The sequence below is a fragment of the Neovison vison genome, chromosome 1, assembly GCF_020171115.1.
Source record: "Neovison vison isolate M4711 chromosome 1, ASM_NN_V1, whole genome shotgun sequence".
In the NCBI taxonomy this organism is placed as follows: Eukaryota; Metazoa; Chordata; class Mammalia; order Carnivora; family Mustelidae; genus Neogale; species Neogale vison.
This window is the reverse complement of record NC_058091.1, coordinates 217,444,672-217,463,512: the sequence shown is the minus strand read 5'-3', so window position 1 is coordinate 217,463,512 and position 18,841 is coordinate 217,444,672. Positions and strand designations below refer to the sequence as shown.

The following is an 18,841-nucleotide window of genomic DNA, read 5'->3' as shown; positions in this document are numbered from 1 at the left end:
TAACAATTTAAAAAAAGTTAATCATTTATTAAATCAATTGTTAACTGGGCACAGGTGTGCACTTAGGGGAATGTGGAATGGTAATAGGAACTGAGCAATCACAAACCCCACTCGTTTACCACAAACATCACCTCTGGTATTTTTTAGTATTTTTGATACTATTGGGGTGGATATAATGGTGGTGGGATCCTGACTGTGCAAAGGAGGCAGAATAATTTCTTCTCTCAAACGGGACTTGTATGATTGGCCACAGGAGGGTTTCACTGTCTTTTACTTTTTGTCAGGGAAATTGACCTTCCTGTGAAGACTAGGGAATGACAATGAGAAAACATTACAAAGTATAACAAATTAGCCCCCCAAACCCCAAACTTCAACAGAACCTTAAATAAACTAAAAACCTAAGTTGGCATGACCTTGGTGAATAAATCAAGTGACTAAAATTGAGACAAACTAGTCAAAGTCTTGTATCATCTACTGATCCCAAAACTTGATCAACAGAGCATGTTATGCTAGGTCTGACAGCACCATCCCATTTCAGAGTTCACATTGACAAGAGAGTTTCCAACTTCAATCTTGGGTCAGACATCCCAAGGAGATTGTGGCTTTTGTTCAAATGGTCGTGTACCATTTGTTCAGTGGGAGAAGCCCATATGGTCAGAGTTCAGACCCGAGTAATCCAGGTTAGTTTCTGTCTCCTATTTCTCCCAGTATGGAAAGACTGGAGAAATAAGACCTACTTTATCAAAGCACTTTAGAACAGAGGATATGATCTTAATCTAATTAATTTCTACCACCCTGCTGAAGAACAGAATTTGTAAGGGTGGCAGAGCCAGTAACTGCATAAAACCTAACCTTTTATAGCCACAGGTTCGACTCCTTTCCTTAACAATGTGTATCATTAACCTTCTTAAACCCCCTTCTGTGTACCATATGGTGTGTACCATAGCATTCCTTACATTAACAGAATGAAAAGTACGAGGCTATGTACAACTCCATAGGGGACCAGCCATCATTAAACCTCAGGCCTTGCTCCACCTATAATCGAGACTATTTTGTAAACAAAAGTTTACTGTGTATTTGTAGGCATTAATAGAACTCTCTTTTCACAATAGCTTCTTGGCCTTTCAGGGATTCCACGACTTCACTTTGACTATCCCGATGCATACACACCATGAAACACCATCTCTTCAGTAGGTTCATACATTAATAGCAGTGCAGGAAAAGTTGTTCTAATTTGAGTAGCATTTGCATGTCAACAAGATGGATCAACAACTACCAATCTAGAATGATTGCATGGTTGCCCTCCACCATATTATACCTTTGAAAAACCTACTTCTGTAAATCTCAAATTAAGAACTGAACCTTCTCACACTGGTTTCAAGCCAACCTCATCATCACTAGGTCTTTCTCAGTAAGTGAGATATTAGTGTAAACTACCTCACTTTGTCAAAGTGAAATTGTAGATTCAAACCCCTTACATCTTCCTGGCATATCCAATCCAAGTAGACTTCCAAGAAGCAACATCTGTTTGAGAAGCACTTCCACATTTTCATGACCATACACTAAAAATTGTTTCCCTAATTAGCTCTTTAATCCTTTATATCATTTCATTATTATTAACATGTTAATTAGATTAAATTAGATTAAAAAACTAACTCATGTAAGTATAATAGATACCCAGTTTATTCACTCTGCTATTATTCTAATTTCAATTGTTCTATCATCATCACAAATTCTAAAATTGATAATTTTTCCTAACTATAAAAACTATAGGTCACCAATGAGAGTGAAGCTATGAATTCACAGATGACAAAGATCTAAGTGTTGATTACTAGTTTATTCTTGCAATGGAGTAAAAGTCAGGAGAACTGCAGCCACCATGAGGGAGTCACCAATCAGTCCTACCTTTAGAAATAACAACCCAGATCCTCATTGCATCTGAAGATGTCTTACGGTCATGAGCCATTCCCTCCTTAGGGCTAAAGACTAATGCCACTCCCGGGGACCTGAATCAGACAACCCTAGTGTCTACATGACCAAATATATACAATGGACAAGGTTTGGAAATTTGTGGTTCAAATTATTGCTTCCTGCTTAATCTCCTTGAATAAGTTTCACTAAACCATTAACTCAAAAAACTATCTGCGTTTATATTATAAAATCATTAAGAAGTTAAATAGCATTAAACCTTCCAAGCTCAAGACAGTTTCACCTTTTCCTGAATTGTATGCCACCATGAGAAGAATCGACATGATTACTATGCTTCAGTAATTACAGTCCTATTCACTATACTTTGATTAAGAATTTCCGTACATTTTTTAAAAGATTTTATTTACTTATTTGACAGAGATCACAAGTAGGCAGAGAGACAGAGGAAGCAGGCTCCCCGCAGAGCAGGGAGCCCGATGCGGGACCCTGGGATCATGACCTGAGCCGAAGGCAGAGGCTTTAACCCACTGAGCCACCCAGGCGCCCCAAAAATTTCAGTACATTTTTATCCTTTATCAGAGCTCAAAAAAAAAAAAATTAAAACATTGTACTGCCTGAGAAACAAAATGAACAAGGATTTATTGACCTCTTTCATGACCTCAACATATCATAACATACTATTATTCTAATTATTTTATCTCCAAGGATTTTATTGCCCATACTTAACCAGCTAGTTAACTGCTGAATTTCTACCCAACAATGAATTCAACTTATATCAAAACAAATCACAGGCATTCAAAATTACAAATGACAAGCCCAATGCCCAATACATTACCTATTGACTTAGTGGCCAACAAGTCTACTAGTCCCTCTACCACATTCCTTTATACCTGCTACACAGCTCTCTGTCTAGAGACATTCCCCTATAGGCAGGGTCAGTGATAACTGGTTTCCTCCACACAAAAAAAAAAAAAAAAAAAAACCATTGTAGCTCATTTCCTGCCTGAAGGGTCACCCATCCCACCTACTCCTCCATTAGTAGTTAGCAAAACCATTGGCCTTTATTCACCCTGTGGCCTTAGCCATAGAACCAGAGCCAACATGACTGCTGGCTCCCTACAGATTCATTTAAATGGAGGTCCATCTTCAGCCTTAATGAGTATGAACTCTACTGTGGCTTTTACAGTTACTATTTTGATCTTGCTATTGAATTCCCAAAGGCTAGAATTCCCACTGTCATGTTTACACTACGAGTAAGTCCTTCCTTACAGGATCATGCATGATGACCACCAAACTCAGGCACATCCTCTAGTAAGTCCCAGGCCCTGACCACTCAGCAGAGCCCTGCACTTCCAAGAACGCGCCTTTAGAAGGGACTGGGGCTCTCTTTCCCCAGAGGCAGGTCTACTTTGATGCTCCCTGCCTCCAACCCTCTTTCAAAGATCTTCATCCCGTTCCCAGTCCCCCCTTTCCCAGGACTGCACCTTCCCCTCTCCCTTGGGAACGGACCAGCTCAGCTCACAGAGGTTTGCTCTCCCCAGGCGAGGTCTCCACCTCTTACCGCCTTATTTATGTGTGCCTCCTCTGTCTACCTGTCCACATCTTCCAGCTCATCCCCAAATCCACCTTCTTCGACATCCAAGAAACTCTCGGGACTATTTCTATTTTGCTGTGGCTTTATCATGGGCCCACTGTGTGGCCCCGTGCCAGCACCAGCTTCTTGGGGCCTCGGGGTCCTTGTGTGTAGTGAGAAAGGTAGTGAAGAGACCCCTCTTCCCTTCCCCCTACTTGGACAATCCTCCCTTATCTCAGCACAGCCCTGGAGCTAGGAGGGGCAACGGCATGTTGCGGGGGAGATAGGTACGCTTGCCGCGCGCGGCTTGTAACGCGCAGATAGTCACGTAGGCAAGGGGGGTCGCCTAGGTATGTGGGCAAGGGGGTCGCCTAAGTATGTGGACCTAGTCACGTAGGCAGGATGTTTCTCTGCTAAGTAATAAGGTCCACTCCCCCTCCTCACTCCCCCTCCCCACCCTTCTCTTCGCGCGCCGGGGTCCTTCAAAGCCAATCTACAAACACCGAGTATGCCTTATATTCAAACCAGCCAATGAAAACTTTGTAACCATGCTTCTGCTTCTGTACGTATGCTTTCGCTTCCCTGAACCCCATAAAAAGGCCCTAAACAAAGGGCTGGCGCTCGAGTCCTCCTAAGACTTGACCGCCCACAGGTACCTGTGTCTTCTCAATAAACCTCGTGCTGTTTGCATCTGACCAGTGGACTCAGCTCGGTTTTTGGGTCCGGGGGTCTCCTCCTGAGAAGAGGTCCATTCCGGGGTGCTTGGAGCCCCGGGGGGGATCTTTCATTGGGGGCTCGTCCGGGATGTGAGACCCCCACCCAGGGACCACCGACCCACTGTCAGGAGGTAAGCTGGCCAGCGCTATATTCGTTGTGTTTGTGGTTGTAGTTGGACCTGTTACTCGTGATTTCGCGTTGTGTCTGTGGTGGTGTCTGGATCTGTTACTTGTAATTTCGCGCACGCGTTTGGTTTTGGTTTGGGGTTCGATCGGATCCATTTGTATTTGGCGAGGGCCAGAAGGAGCTGACGGGCTCGGACTTCTCCCTCGCAGCCCTGGAAGACGTTCCAGAGGCGTTTGTAGTCCCGCCGGGTGGGACATTTGAGTCCTTCGGGACATCTATGCCCCGGGGCAGCGGGGCATTTGGAGCTTGGCCGGTATCGGAGGGATACACGGCCTTGGTTGGAGAGGGGGAATCCGGACCCCCTGAATCTCTGCTTGAGTTTTTGCTTTCGGTTTTGCGCCGAAATCGCGCAGCGCGTTTGTTTGTTCTGTGTCTGAGTCTAGTCTTTGTCTCTGTGATAATAACTCTTTTTGTTCTTGAAATTATGGGACAGACAGTGACTACCCCCTTAAGTCTGACCCTAAGCCACTGGAGCGACGTCCGAGACCGGGCAAACAACCTATCGGTGGAAATACGGAAAAAGAAATGGGTCACCTTTTGTTCCTCCGAATGGCCCACTTTCAATGTGGGATGGCCACGCGATGGCACTTTTAACCTTGATATTATTTCTCAGGTGGAAGCCAAAGTTTTCAGCCCCCGACCCCATGGACATCCCGATCAGGTGCCCTACATCGTCACCTGGAGGGCTCTGGCTTCAGACCCCCCACTCTGGGTCCAGCCCTTTGTTCCCCTTCCTAAACCCTGCTCCTCCCCTATCACCCCCACCGCGCCGCCTCCCCTAAAAGAGCAACTGTCCCACCCCCAAACCATGCCTTCCAGGGAGACTGCGCAACCCACCCCTCCTCCACCTACTCCTACTTCCTCTTCTCTTTACCCTGCCCTTACCCCACTCCAGGATAAATCCCCAAAACCTCCCAAGCCTGTTCAGCCTGCTCCCGAGACTGCTCAGCCCGCTCCCGAGCCTGCTCAGCCTGCTCCCGTTTTGCCTCCAGACACTGAGTCCCCTCTTATCGACCTGTTAACAGAAGAGCCCCCTCCATACCCGGAGGCCACAACAGAAGAGCGAAAGCCTAGTTCTCTGGCGTCACCCATTGCGGGGCAACTCAGGGACCGACGTGCGCAGCCACCAAGTCAAGTCTCCCAGGCTTTCCCCTTGAGGGAAGGTCCTAACGGTCGGCCACAGTACTGGCCCTTTACTGCTTCTGATCTCTATAACTGGAAGCAACATAACCCTCCCTTCTCTAAGGACCCCGTCACCCTGACTAACTTGATTGAATCTATTCTAGTTACCCATCAACCCACTTGGGATGATTGTCAACAGCTGTTGCAGACTCTGCTGACCTCGGAGGAAAAGCAGAGAGTCCTTCTGGAAGCCCGAAAGAACGTACCGGGCGATGATGGGCGACCAACCCAGTTGCCTAATGAGATCGACACAGCTTTTCCCTTAACCCGCCCTAACTGGGACTTCGCCACTTCTGCAGGTAGGGAGCACCTTCGTCTCTATCGCCAGTTGCTCATAGCGGGTCTCCGAGCAGCCGCAAGACGGCCCACTAATTTGGCTCAGGTTAAGCAAGTAATACAGGGGAAGGAAGAGACACCTTCTGCCTTTCTAGAGAGACTTAAGGAGGCTTATAGGATGTACACCCCGTATAACCCTGATGATGAAGGGCAAGCAACTAGTGTATCGATGTCCTTTATCTGACAGTCAAGCCCTGATATTAGGAGCAAATTACAGAGATTAGAAGGGCTACAGGGGTATACACTTTCTGACTTATTAAAGGAGGCAGAAAAGGTGTTCAATAAGAGAGAAACTCCGGAAGAGAAAGAGGAGAGAATGTGGTTAAGAATGAAAGAGGCACAGGACGAGAGAGACAAAAAGCGGAGCAAGGAATTGACTAAGGTATTGGCCACCGTAGTTACTCAGGGACAGAACAGAGAGGGAGTCAGACTGGGAGAGCGAGAACGAAGAAGGACCAAATTAGACAGAGACCAATGTGCCTATTGCAAGGAAAGAGGACACTGGGCCCGAGAGTGTCCCAAGAACCCCAAGAATCTCAGAGGACCCTCAACGCCCAAACCACTGACTTCCCTACTGACGTTGGAAGACTAGGGAAGTCGGGGCCAGGAGCCCCCCCCTGAGCCCAGGATAACTTTAAGCGTCGGGGGGCAGCCAGTTACCTTCCTAGTCGACACCGGGGCCCAGCATTCAGTCTTAACCCGGACTCTAGGACCACTTAGCAACCGAACTGCTTGGGTACAAGGAGCAACTGGAGGAAAGAACTATCGGTGGACCACGGAACGCAGGGTCCAGCTGGCTACCAGTAAGGTGACGCATTCATTTTTACACGTACCTGATTGCCCCTACCCGTTATTAGGAAGAGACCTTCTAACCAAACTAAAGGCCCAAATCCACTTCAACCCGGAAGGGGCGGCGATAACAGGCCCCAATGGAGGACCCTTACAGGTCTTAACCCTCCATTTGGAGGAGGAATATAGACTATATGAACCTGAACAAACCCCAGAGGTCCAAAATGAAGCCTGGCTGAGAGAATTCCCTACGGCCTGGGCGGAAACGGGGGGCATGGGGATGGCTCGTCAACAGCCCCCTCTCTTAATCCAACTTAAGGCAACAGCCACCCCAGTGTCAATAAAGCAGTACCCAATGTCACATGAAGCCCGCCAAGGCATAAGGCCCCATATTAAGAGACTTCTTGATCAAGGAATCCTAATTCCCTGCCGGTCACCTTGGAATACACCTCTCTTACCAGTAAAAAAACCCAGCACAGGAGATTACCGGCCAGTACAGGATCTGAGAGAAGTCAACAAAAGAGTTGAGGACATACATCCCTCTGTACCCAACCCATATAATCTACTGAGCACCCTGCCCCCTTCCCATGAATGGTATACGGTGCTAGATTTAAAGGATGCCTTTTTCTGTTTAAGGCTACATCCAGTGAGCCAGCCACTCTTCGCCTTTGAGTGGAGGGACCCAGATCTAGGGCTCTCAGGACAGTTAACTTGGACCCGGCTTCCCCAGGGTTTTAAGAACAGTCCCACTTTGTTTGACGAGGCGCTGCACAGAGACTTAGCTGATTTCCGGGTGCAGCATCCTTCCCTGGTACTTCTTCAATATGTCGATGACCTCCTCTTGGCTGCTAACTCCAAGGAAAACTGCCTGAACGGCACTAAAGCCCTCTTACAGGCACTGGGACAATTAGGGTATCGGGCCTCAGCTAAAAAGGCCCAGATATGCCAAAAACAAGTCACCTACTTGGGATATCAGCTGAGAGAAGGACAGAGATGGCTCACTGAGGCACGAAAGCAGACTATTCTCCGCATTCCCACACCTACCACCCCACGCCAGCTAAGGGAATTCCTGGGAACTGCTGGATTTTGCCGCCTATGGATCCCTGGGTTTGCGGAAATGGCAGCCCCTTTATACCCCCTCACTAAGCAGGGGGCTCAGTTCCACTGGGGCGAGGAGCAGCAACAGGCCTTTTCCGACATCAAAAAGGCCTTATTAGAATCCCCAGCCCTGGGACTCCCAGATGTTACTAAGGCCTTCGAACTGTTCGTAGATGAAAAACAGGGTTATGCAAAGGGAGTACTAACCCAAAGGCTAGGGCCTTGGAAGCGCCCGGTGGCCTACCTGTCAAAAAAGTTAGACCCTGTGGCCGCTGGTTGGCCACCCTGTCTGCGGATGGTGGCTGCCATCGCCATCCTAGTCAAGGACGCGGGCAAACTAACTTTGGGCCAATCGCTAACCATCTTGGCCCCCCATGCGGTCGAAGCTTTGGTCAAGCAACCCCCAGACAGGTGGCTTTCCAATGCTCGCCTGACTCATTATCAGGCCATGCTTCTGGACACTGATCGTGTACAGTTCGGACCCGTGGTGGCGCTCAACCCTGCCACCCTACTCCCCTTACCCGAGGTTACGGAAACACACGATTGCCTCCAGATCCTAGCTGAGGTCCATGGCACCCGAAAGGATCTGACGGACCAGCCCCTCAAGGGAGCGGACTACACCTGGTATACAGATGGCAGTAGCTTCCTGCACAATGGCGAGCGAAGAGCTGGAGCTGCAATAACTAATGAGACAGAGGTAATCTGGTCCAAGAAGCTATCCCCTGGGACATCAGCTCAGCGGGCGGAGCTCATCGCCCTGACTCAGGCTCTGCAGATGGCAGAAGGTAAGAAACTGAACGTTTATACCGACAGTCGTTATGCCTTTGCTACGGCCCACGTACATGGTGAAATCTATCGGAGGAGAGGGCTCCTCACCTCCGAGGGAAAAGAAATTAAAAATAAACCTGAAATACTGGCTCTGCTCAAAGCTTTGTTCCTGCCCCCAAAGTTGAGCATTATGCATTGCCCGAGTCACCAAAAGGATAATAGCCCAGTGGCAAGGGGAAACCGACTGGCAGATCAAGCTGCTAAGGAAGCTGCCCTAGGGGAAAAAGAGACCGGGCCCATTCTTACCCTGAGCACATGGCCCCCACAAGAAAATAATAAACCTATGGAGTACAGTTCTGAGGATCAGGAGCTGCTAAAGAAAATGGGGGCTACATGGGACCCAAAAGAAGGGGTGTATACCATGGACGAAAAAATTGTTATGCCCACTTCGTATTCTTACCATATAGTCCAATCCTTGCACTCACTGACCCATCTGAGCGAAAACAAAATAAAAACCCTCCTAAATAATGAACACCAACCGTATTTGTTACTAAACCAAGACAAGGTGTTGCGATCCATAATTAAAAATTGCTTAGTCTGTGCACAAGTAAATACCAGGAAAACCTATGCTGCCCCTGGAGTGCGCGTTCGAGGACATCGCCCTGGTGTTCACTGGGAAATCGACTTCACGGAAATAAAACCTGGACTCTATGGCTATAGATATTTATTAGTTTTTGTAGACACTTTTTCAGGATGGGTAGAAGCCTTCCCCACCAAGCACGAGACTTCGAATGTGGTCACCAAGAAACTACTTGAAGAAATCTTCCCCAGGTATGGAATGCCCCAGATATTAGGCACCGACAATGGTCCAGCCTTCGTCTCCCAGGTAAGTCAGAAAGTGGCCAAGTTATTGGGGATTAATTGGAAATTGCATTGTGCATATAGACCCCAGAGCTCAGGACAAGTAGAAAGAATGAATAGAACAATCAAGGAGACTTTGACTAAATTAACGCTTGCAACTGGCTCTAGAGACTGGGTCCTCCTCCTGCCCCTGGCCCTATATAGGGCCAGGAATACCCCCGGGCCCCTAGGGCTAACTCCTTTTGAAATATTGTATGGGGCCCCACCCCCTATTGTAAACCTTTTCAATCCTATTGATTCTTGTGTTTCTTCTTTTGCTGATCGTGCTACCCTACAAGCTCACCTCCAGGCACTCCAGATCTTCAGAGAGAGGTCTGGAAGCCACTGGCTGCAGCTTACCGGGAACAGCTAAAAAATCCTACTGTGCCACATCAATTCCAGATCGGCGACTTCGTCTGGGTCCGCAGGCATCAGATCAAGAGCCTTGAGCCCCGATGGAAGGGACCCTACACTGTACTCCTAACCACCCCGACGGCGCTGAAAGTCGACGGCATCGCGGCCTGGATCCACGCCTCTCATGTGAAACCAGCTCATCTGGGACCAGACGACTCGGAAACACCCGATCTCAAGGAGGGATGGCGAGTTCAACGCAATCAAAATCCGCTAAAGATAAGACTCGTGGGATCATAACACTGACTATTCTTGTTCTGGGCATTCCGAGTTCCCATGGGTCCCCTCACCATGTAAAACAGCTCACCTGGCAAGTCCTGTCGCAAACAGGACAAGTAATTTGGAACACCTCTCAGCAGCATGCCCCATTCACTTGGTGGCCTAACTTATACCCTGACATTTGTAAGTTAGCCATGGGAGCTCCAGCCAACTGGGATATAGAAAATTACTTTGACCTACAGAAGCCGCTTTCACAACCGTCCCCCCGGGGATGACTCGGGTTGGATCCTTGGGGAGGCTGTGGGGACTGGAGTCAGCGAAGTATGTTAAGGACACTTACCTTCTATGTATGCCCCGGGTTACACAGACCCAGAGAGTGGACCTCATGCAGTGGGGCATCCCACTTTTACTGTCACAATTGGGGCTGCGAAACCACTGGTGACACTTACTGGAAGCCCACCTCAGGTTGGGACTATATCACCGTAACGGCAAATTATTCTCACGCCAGGAGCAGCCCCAAGTGGACACAAAACCCAGCCTGTCAAAATCAGTGGTGTCACCCACTCGAAATAGCCTTCACCGAATCAGGAAAGAAACAACTTAATTGGGTAAAGGGATATACCTGGGGCCTCAGATTCTATAAAGAACGTTATGACGACGGCCTAACGTTCACCATAAAACTTTCTATAGAAACCCCAAGGGCCGCCATAGGACCCAATCCAGTTCTCGCCTCACCACCCCAAAGGCCTCCCCAAAGGTTAAGGTCAACACCAAGACCAACACCACTTTTAACCTCCGCAACTCCCACAGCTATACAAACCAAAAAGACCCCGGAAATACTCGGAACAGGAGACAGGCTTATCAACCTAGTGAGAGGGGCCTACCAGGCACTTAATCTTTCCAGTCCTGAAAGAGCAAACAATTGCTGGCTATGTCTTAATCCAAGCCCTCCATACTATGAGGGCATAGCCCTCTCTGCCAACTATACTAACTCCACTGTCCCCAGCGCTATATGCTATGGCCAAGATCATAGCCTAACCCTCTCACAAGTTTCAGGAGCGGGACTATGTATAGGCACCCCGCCTCACCATGTTAAAAAAACACTTTGTAATTCGACCCATAAAATATGGGCTGGCTCCTATTATTTGATCCCACCCAATGGAACCTATTGGGCGTGTAGCACAGGCTTAACCCCTTGTGTATCTGCTGCTGCCTTAAACCAAACTACTGACTATTGTGTGTTAGTTCAACTATGGCCTCGAATAACCTACCACTCAGATGAATTGGTTCTTAGCTACCATGAATGGAGTGATCTCCGCCGAGTAAGGCGTGAACCTGTCACCCTAATCACCCTGGCTACGTTATTGGGGGTAGGAGGCATTGCCGCCGGGGTCGGTACTGGGGCAACCGCCCTGGTCCGAACAGACCAATACCTACTTCTACATCATGCTATGAATGAAGATCTTAGGGCCTTAGAACAATCAGTTCGGGCCCTCAAGGAATCCCTAACCTCCCTGTCAGAAGTGGTGCTACAAAACAGAAGAGGCTTAGACCTACTGTTCCTAAAAGAGGGTGGCCTTTGTGCTGCTCTCAGAGAAGAATGCTGTTTTTTTGCTGACCAGACTGGAGTAGTAACAGAAACTCTAGACAAATTAAAGGAAAGGCTAGATAAGCGTAAGAGAGACTTTGAATCCCAACAGTCTTGGTATGAAGGAGTTTGGAATCGTTCATCCTGGTTTACTTCCCTAATAACCTCCTTAATAGGACCTATAATGCTCTTAATGTTAATTCTAACATTCGGGCCATGCATCATTAACAGGTTAACCCAATTTATAAAAGATAGATTGTCGCTTGTCCAAACCATGTTATTAACCCAACAATATCATGCAATAGGGCAGCAAGAGACTGGCCCCTAATAAAGTAAAAGGTTTTACTCAGGCCAAAAAGAAAATGGGGGAATGAAGAGACCCCTCTTCCCTTCCCCCTACTTGGACAATCCTCCCTTATCTCAGCACAGCCCTGGAGCTAGGAGGGGCAACGGCATGTTGCGGGGGAGATAGGTACGCTTGCCGTGCGCGGCTTGTAACGCGCAGATAGTCACGTAGGCAAGGGGGGTCGCCTAGGTATGTGGGCAAGGGGGGTCGCCTAAGTATGTGGACCTAGTCACGTAGGCAGGATGTTTCTCTGCTAAGTAATAAGGTCCACTCCCCCTCCTCACTCCCCCTCCCCACCCTTCTCTTCGCGCGCCGGGGTCCTTCAAAGCCAATCTACAAACACCGAGTATGCCTTATATTCAAACCAGCCAATGAAAACTTTGTAACCATGCTTCTGCTTCTGTACGTATGCTTTCGCTTCCCTGAACCCCATAAAAAGGCCCTAAACAAAGGGCTGGCGCGCAAGTCCTCCTAAGACTTGACCGCCCGCAGGTACCTGTGTCTTCTCAATAAACCTCGTGCTGTTTGCATCTGACCAGTGGACTCAGCTCGGTTTTTGGGTCTGGGGGTCTCCTCCTGAGAAGGGGTCCATTCCGGGGTGCTTGGAGCCCCGGGGGGGGATCTTTCAGTAGGTCAGGTGGAATCTGTGCTGTCAATGGTGTTCTGAACAAGTACACCTGAGATTCTTTTTACCAGCTGGGCTTTTCTGGCACCCGTGAGCTTAAAAAAAGTGTTTTAGGTTGAAAACACACTTTCCACTCCTGAGTTCCAGGACCCCGCCTGCTGGCTTCCTGTAAATCTGAGGCAGAGTTGGGATTAGGATTTTTCCAGAGCCCCTCTGTTCCTTTCTTCTCATGATCAGCATGGGCCCTCTGTTCCTTCCCTCACACAGGTTCCGAGTGTCAGGGGCACTACTGAGGGCCCAGCAGGAAGTGTCTGGCCCACCTTTCAGTCTCCTGACCAGTGTCCCGAGCTCAGCAGAGGCCTGCCGCCCCTTGTACACCAACAAATGTTCTTCTCTTCTGTTGCTCCTGAGTGAGAGCAGACAAGGAAAATGAATATTCTCACCCCATTCACAGGAGAGGAAACTGAGGCACAGAAAGATTAAAGTGCCTGGCCCCAGCTCAGAGCCAGGACAGGATGCAGTACACTGCTGCCTGTCCGTGTTCCTCTTATTGACTCCAAAGGGAACCCTCACCAATATTGCTCATGTCCCCCAGCTGGTATCCCAGGTAAGGGCTTTCACCTGGGAAGAGAATGCGTCTCCCAAATTGAAAATGCCAGAAAGATCTAAGCAGGTTAAGTTGCTTATGAGGAGAGCAGACCCCACTGAGGTAAACATCTCCCAGCTGGGGTAGAGAGAGAATGTCTGAAATGAAACCCATCTGCTCATATGAAAGAGCTGGTTCCTTCTGCAGGCCAGGACCGAGAGGAGAGACACAGGCCTCTCCTGACATCGTCAAGTGTGCTGACCGCTTGCTGAGCGTGACTTACAACATCCTAAGCCCCATTTCCTCCTCAACTCAGAAACACCCCAGAGCAGGTTCTATGACTCTGGGAAATGTCCTTATGGAATCAGACATCAAGAGAACTCCAGTGACCCATTTTAAAGTCCCTTCCACATAAGGGAGTCCACTGCCATCCTCAGTGACTCCTTCCGTGGGCCTTCGTTGGCCTGCCCTCTGCGAGATCAAGCCAGATCACTCACATGTGGACTTAGCCACTTCCCCATCAAGGTCTGTAGGTGGAGCCAGCATTCCACCTGGCACAGCACTGTCCACCCCACCCCTCTCCTGTCCCTCCTCAGGAAGCTTCCCCAGGGCATCTTAGACTTGACTTAGTGGCCAACAAGTCTACTAGTCCCTCTACCACATTCCTTTATACCTGCTACACAGCTCTCTGTCTAGAGACATTCCCCTATAGGCAGGGTCAGTGATAACTGGTTTCCTCCACACACACACACACACACACACACACACAAAAAAACAAACCATTGTAGCTCATTTCCTGCCTGAAGGGTCACCCATCCCACCTACTCCTCCATTAGTAGTTAGCAAAACCATTGGCCTTTATTCACCCTGTGGCCTTAGCCATAGAACCAGAGCCAACATGACTGCTGGCTCCCTACAGATTCATTTAAATGGAGGTCCATCTTCAGCCTTAATGAGTATGAACTCTACAGGCAGTCCCATCTCTGGCGCTGTCCGACGGTCCCTGAACTGCCCGGGGGCCCCAGCTCGAGTGCCTTTCCTACCCAGCAGACGTGGGTCTCAGGTTTCTGGTGAGCTTCTCAGCACATCCCTGAAGCTGATCATGGGCATGCCTCAGGCAAGACTGGCAGAAAGAGGAAGTGTGCCTGCCTGAAGGAGAATGGGAAGCTGTTGCTATAGGGAGACATGTCGAGAAATGAGAGATCTGGTCGGATCTCATCTTGGGAAGGGCTCACTTGGATGTGATGAATGAGAGGGCTGCCCTTCCCCACATCCTGCCAGAGGACCAGGCTCCTGGGAGCCACCGTCAGACCTCCTTCCCTTGTGAACCCATCTCCCAGAAAACACAGTCTGCCCTGTTGCCGCTGTTCACTAACCTCCTGATCACTCTGCTCGTTCTTCTGCGGGTTTAGCGCCGGCATTACTGCCTACCCTGGGCCTCAGCTGGCTCATCAGCTGGGCTGATTTGAGCAGCCAAGTCAGCAATCTGGCCGCCACACTGACCTCTCCGTTCCTTGACCTCACAACAGTCAGCCACATGCTGCTATGATCACGCCCTAGACTTTGTCGTGACAGTTCCCCCCAACCTCCATAATCCCAGTTTTAAACATCCCACTCTCTAACTACCACTTTCTATCTTTCCAGATCATTCTGATGAAGTCCCAGAACCTAGGTTGTGTTCGGTGGGGTGAGGTTTGGAGTCGACGGCTAAAGAAAGAATTCTTAAGACATCTCTGGTGCAAAAAGGTGGTTTATTAGAGCACGGGGGACAGGACCCGTGGGCAGGCAGAGATGAGGCTGCCCAGGGCCTGTGAGGAGTGTCTGGTTATATACACAGGAGTTGGGTAGGTGAGGACAAAGGGGTGTTCAGAAGAGCTATTGGGGCAAAGAATACTATCAGGATATTGAAGGCCTGGTTACTATCAAGTCAAGGCCACTTCCCTTCTAATGAGGCACTAACATAAAGACAATTGGGAGTTTCCTGGTGGAATGTTACATTCCTGCTATCAAGCATCCTTGTGAGTGAGATTTAGGTTTAGAAGAAATTTAACTTTATTTACTTTTCTTTTTACCTCCGCCTCCTTTGGTTTCTTATGGAGGGGAGGGTGGCATTAGGGCTTGAGGAACTGAGTTATGTGTCCTTGGAAATTGGGCTTTTGATAAGGTAACTTCTTTTTTTGTAAATCTCAAGGACATCTGCAAACAAAGGGAGACTCCTTCCTTACAGGACTGTAATCTCTGCAATATAACCATTTGTTCTTCTTTCAGGGCAGTCAGGGGTGCCTGAGGAATGTCACACATATTACTAAGGGGAGTGGGTGGAGAGGGGGTGCAAGGCACCAGCCCCTGCTCCATCCTCAGCCAGCCTCCTGCTCCCTCATCAATTCCATCCAGTACCCCACTTCTAACACTCCTCATCCCCATCAATCTCATCACCACTTACTGATCCCTACTCCCTGTGGTCCCCATTCCCTCGTTTCCCAGATAGGAGGCTGTGGTCTACACCCTAGAGTTGCCCAGAGAACTCCTGGCAACATTCTCAACCCCATTGCTCCTCTTACTGGGATGGAAAACCACTTAGTCTTGTCTGGACCCTGCCTCCCACTGCCTCAGAAGAGACACACACTGCCAAGCTCTGCTTTAAGTTGACAACTTCCAGCCTCAGGGTGGTCCACCCATCTGGGCACTGTCCTATAGAGTTCCCAGTGAGCCCCTCTTCTGCTCTCTTGGGATGATAGTTTTGTGCCTTCTTTCTTCTCACTCTTCTCTCGCTCCCTCTGCTCCAGCTGCACGAGCCTTCTTGGTTCTTCGGGACATGCCCCAAGCATGCCCATCTCCCAGCCTCTCCACCTGCTCTTCCCTTTGCCCAGCCCCTTGCCTTCAGCTCTTCGTGTCCCCTGCTGTCTCACCTTGCATGTCTGTCCACGCATCGCCTCCTCAGGGAACCCTTTAGAGACCACTCTCTCCAAAAGGGTGCCACATTCTGTACCTGTACTCAGCTTGACTTTTTCCTTTGTGGTTTTCGTCTCTGCTGGAATTTACATATGTATGTATTTGCCTGTTTGTGCTTTGCCTCCCCATCTCGAACGTAAGCCACCCAAGGGTAGGACCTCTGTCTCTGTCACTTTTGTATCCAAAGTACCAGGACCAGGACCTGGCAGGTAGTATTTGTCAACAAGTAAAGGAATTAATACATACTGCTTGTCTGAAGACAATAAAACTGTATTTCTCTTTAACATAACTTTTAATTCAGCCTTCCCAGGAATAGATTTTCTTTTCTCCAATTGGTGAGTTTTTGTTAATGAAGCTGAGATTACAAATAGTTATGGGCTACTCTGAAGACCTTGGTTTAATACTCGTTAGCCTCCTTAGGCACAGGAGGGAGTTGAAACTCTGACCCAACAGCCAGCTGTCGTTGAATTACATGAGTTCAACAATGAATTACATTAGCCTCTAAGAATTACATGATGAGGACCCCCCCCATAGACTCCCACCTTCTCTACTACTGTGGCTTTATCAATATTCAGTTCATTTATGCTTTGTGTGTTTTTTAAAGATTTTGTTTACTTACTTGACTGAGAAAGAGATCACAAATAGGCAGAGAGAGAGAGGAAGGGAAGCAGGCTCCCTGCCTAGCAGAGAGCCCAATGTGGGGCTCGGTTCCAGGACCTTAGAATCATGACCTGAGCCGAAGGCAGAGGCTTTAGCCCACTGAGCCACCCAGGCGTCCCTATGCTTTGGGTTTTAAATGGGTACATTTCTCTGTCAGCTTCCAACTTTGGAGTGTTGAGAGATATAGGTCTGATCATAAAATGCATCAAGAAGGGAGGGTAGATTTTTCATCTGAGTAATAGCTAAAGGTTGGATGAGAACAAAAGTCATATTACAACTCTGGAGTTGGTAATGGGAAGTCAGGCTTGCTAATGATCTGTGAACTTGTATGGCTCTTTCCAAGATGCCTTTTTCCATCTTTCAGTCCTGGTTGGAGCCACACAGTTCACTAGGCAGGAATATCAGAAATATGAGGTGATAGTATTATTCTGTCTCCAGACCAGTGAGATGCAGGGTCTGATAGACCCATGCCTGGCCTATCAGCAGAGCACGTTCTTAGCTGAAGCCATTATATTTTCTATCTGATCAAGTCTCTAGGCAGAGCCAGCAGAAGCTGATCAGGAGCACTAGACAACCCCAGGGCCATGGGGAGATTGCCGCCATGGCCTGCCAGCATTGAGAAACTCTACACAGATAGCTTGGTCGAGCTGACTGCCCGGGAGGCTGCACAGGCTTCTGTCAGTACTTTCCTTAATTTTCCTGGACTGTAGAAACATGCAAGCTTCCAGAAAACTCCACTCCACCAAGATCTCAGATCCAAAGTCAACCAGTTACTCGATGGCTTGTAGCAAAACCTGTCACTTACTGCCCCAGGGCTATGCAGCAAGAGATGGCTGGCAGCTTCCCATAGACCTGCTCCTTTCCTCTCTTCCCTTTTATGCATCCTCCTATAAGGGAGGAGAAAGAGAACAAAATACATGCTTCTGGCCTTCCAGGAACTCGCATCAGGTAGAGGAGGTAGGCAGGATTCTGTACAAGCATGGTATTTGTTATTTCACTGTATATCGTTAAGTTGTATGTACTTTGTATACTAGCTTAAATCTTGTTTTTTGAACTACATAGTGTGTGAATAAATCGATGAAACTGTAAGAGTGTATGTGTGTGTGTGGGGTGGGGGCTGTTTAAACTTGACTCTTCAGCACCCCCTTCTGAATCAGCACTAACTCCTCACCGATCTCTTTGCTGCCTGAGGCCCCCTTCACTTCCCACCTGGCCCATACGCTGAGACTTTGCTAATTCCCTATTTGAGAACTTTTAATGGCTCTCCTTTGACTATAGAATTGAATAAAGCCCTCTCAATCTGACACTGAAGGATTCCAAAGTATCATCCCTCTGACTTCCAGGTAAATTTCTCTCCTATGTCTCCTGATCCCAGTCAATATTTTAGCCAAACCAGTCTGATCGTTAATTCCAGAGCACTCTTCAACTCTCTGACCTTGGCCCACCATGGACCCTCATTCCGCCAGGAATGTCTGCCTCTTTCCCTTGACAACATCTTTGACATTCAAAATCTGACCCAAGAAGACTCCTAGTTTTTTTTTTTAATTCAATTCCGGTTAGTTAACATACAGTGCAGTATGAGTTTCAGGTGCACAATACAGTAGCTCAGCACTTCCATATACCCCCCCAGCACCCATCATGACACATGCCCTCCTTCCTCTCCACTGTCCATTTCACCCACCTTTCCACCCACCAGGAGACTCCTGCTTTCAAACAGAGTAAAATTAATGCTGCCCTCTTCTCTCCTTCAACACTGTCAAAACAAGGACAACAATGAGAAAGAGAAATGCAAATTCCCCTTTGACGAAGGAGACTCCTATGTCTCAGAATCACAAAACATGAGGAAGAACTGTCAGGGCAACGGCACTCAGACAGAATCCAAGATCCTGAGCGCACCAGAGGCTGGAGTGAGCAAAGGTTAGCTACCCCCCATCCCCTCATTAGCAGGTCAAGGCAAACATCTCAAGTGGGAACCA

General features: G+C 48.4%; 1 protein-coding gene across 1 annotated transcript; it reads left to right on the top strand.

Moving 5' to 3' along the window:
• The first annotated feature begins 4,717 nt into the window (after positions 1-4,717).
• On the top strand, positions 4,718-10,129 carry LOC122889490. Its single transcript, XM_044224708.1, is given in 2 exon segments — positions 4,718-9,810; positions 9,813-10,129. Coding segments are annotated over 2 exon segments (5,298 nt in total). The 5' UTR covers positions 4,718-4,829.
• Positions 10,130-18,841: the final 8,712 nt, after the last annotated feature.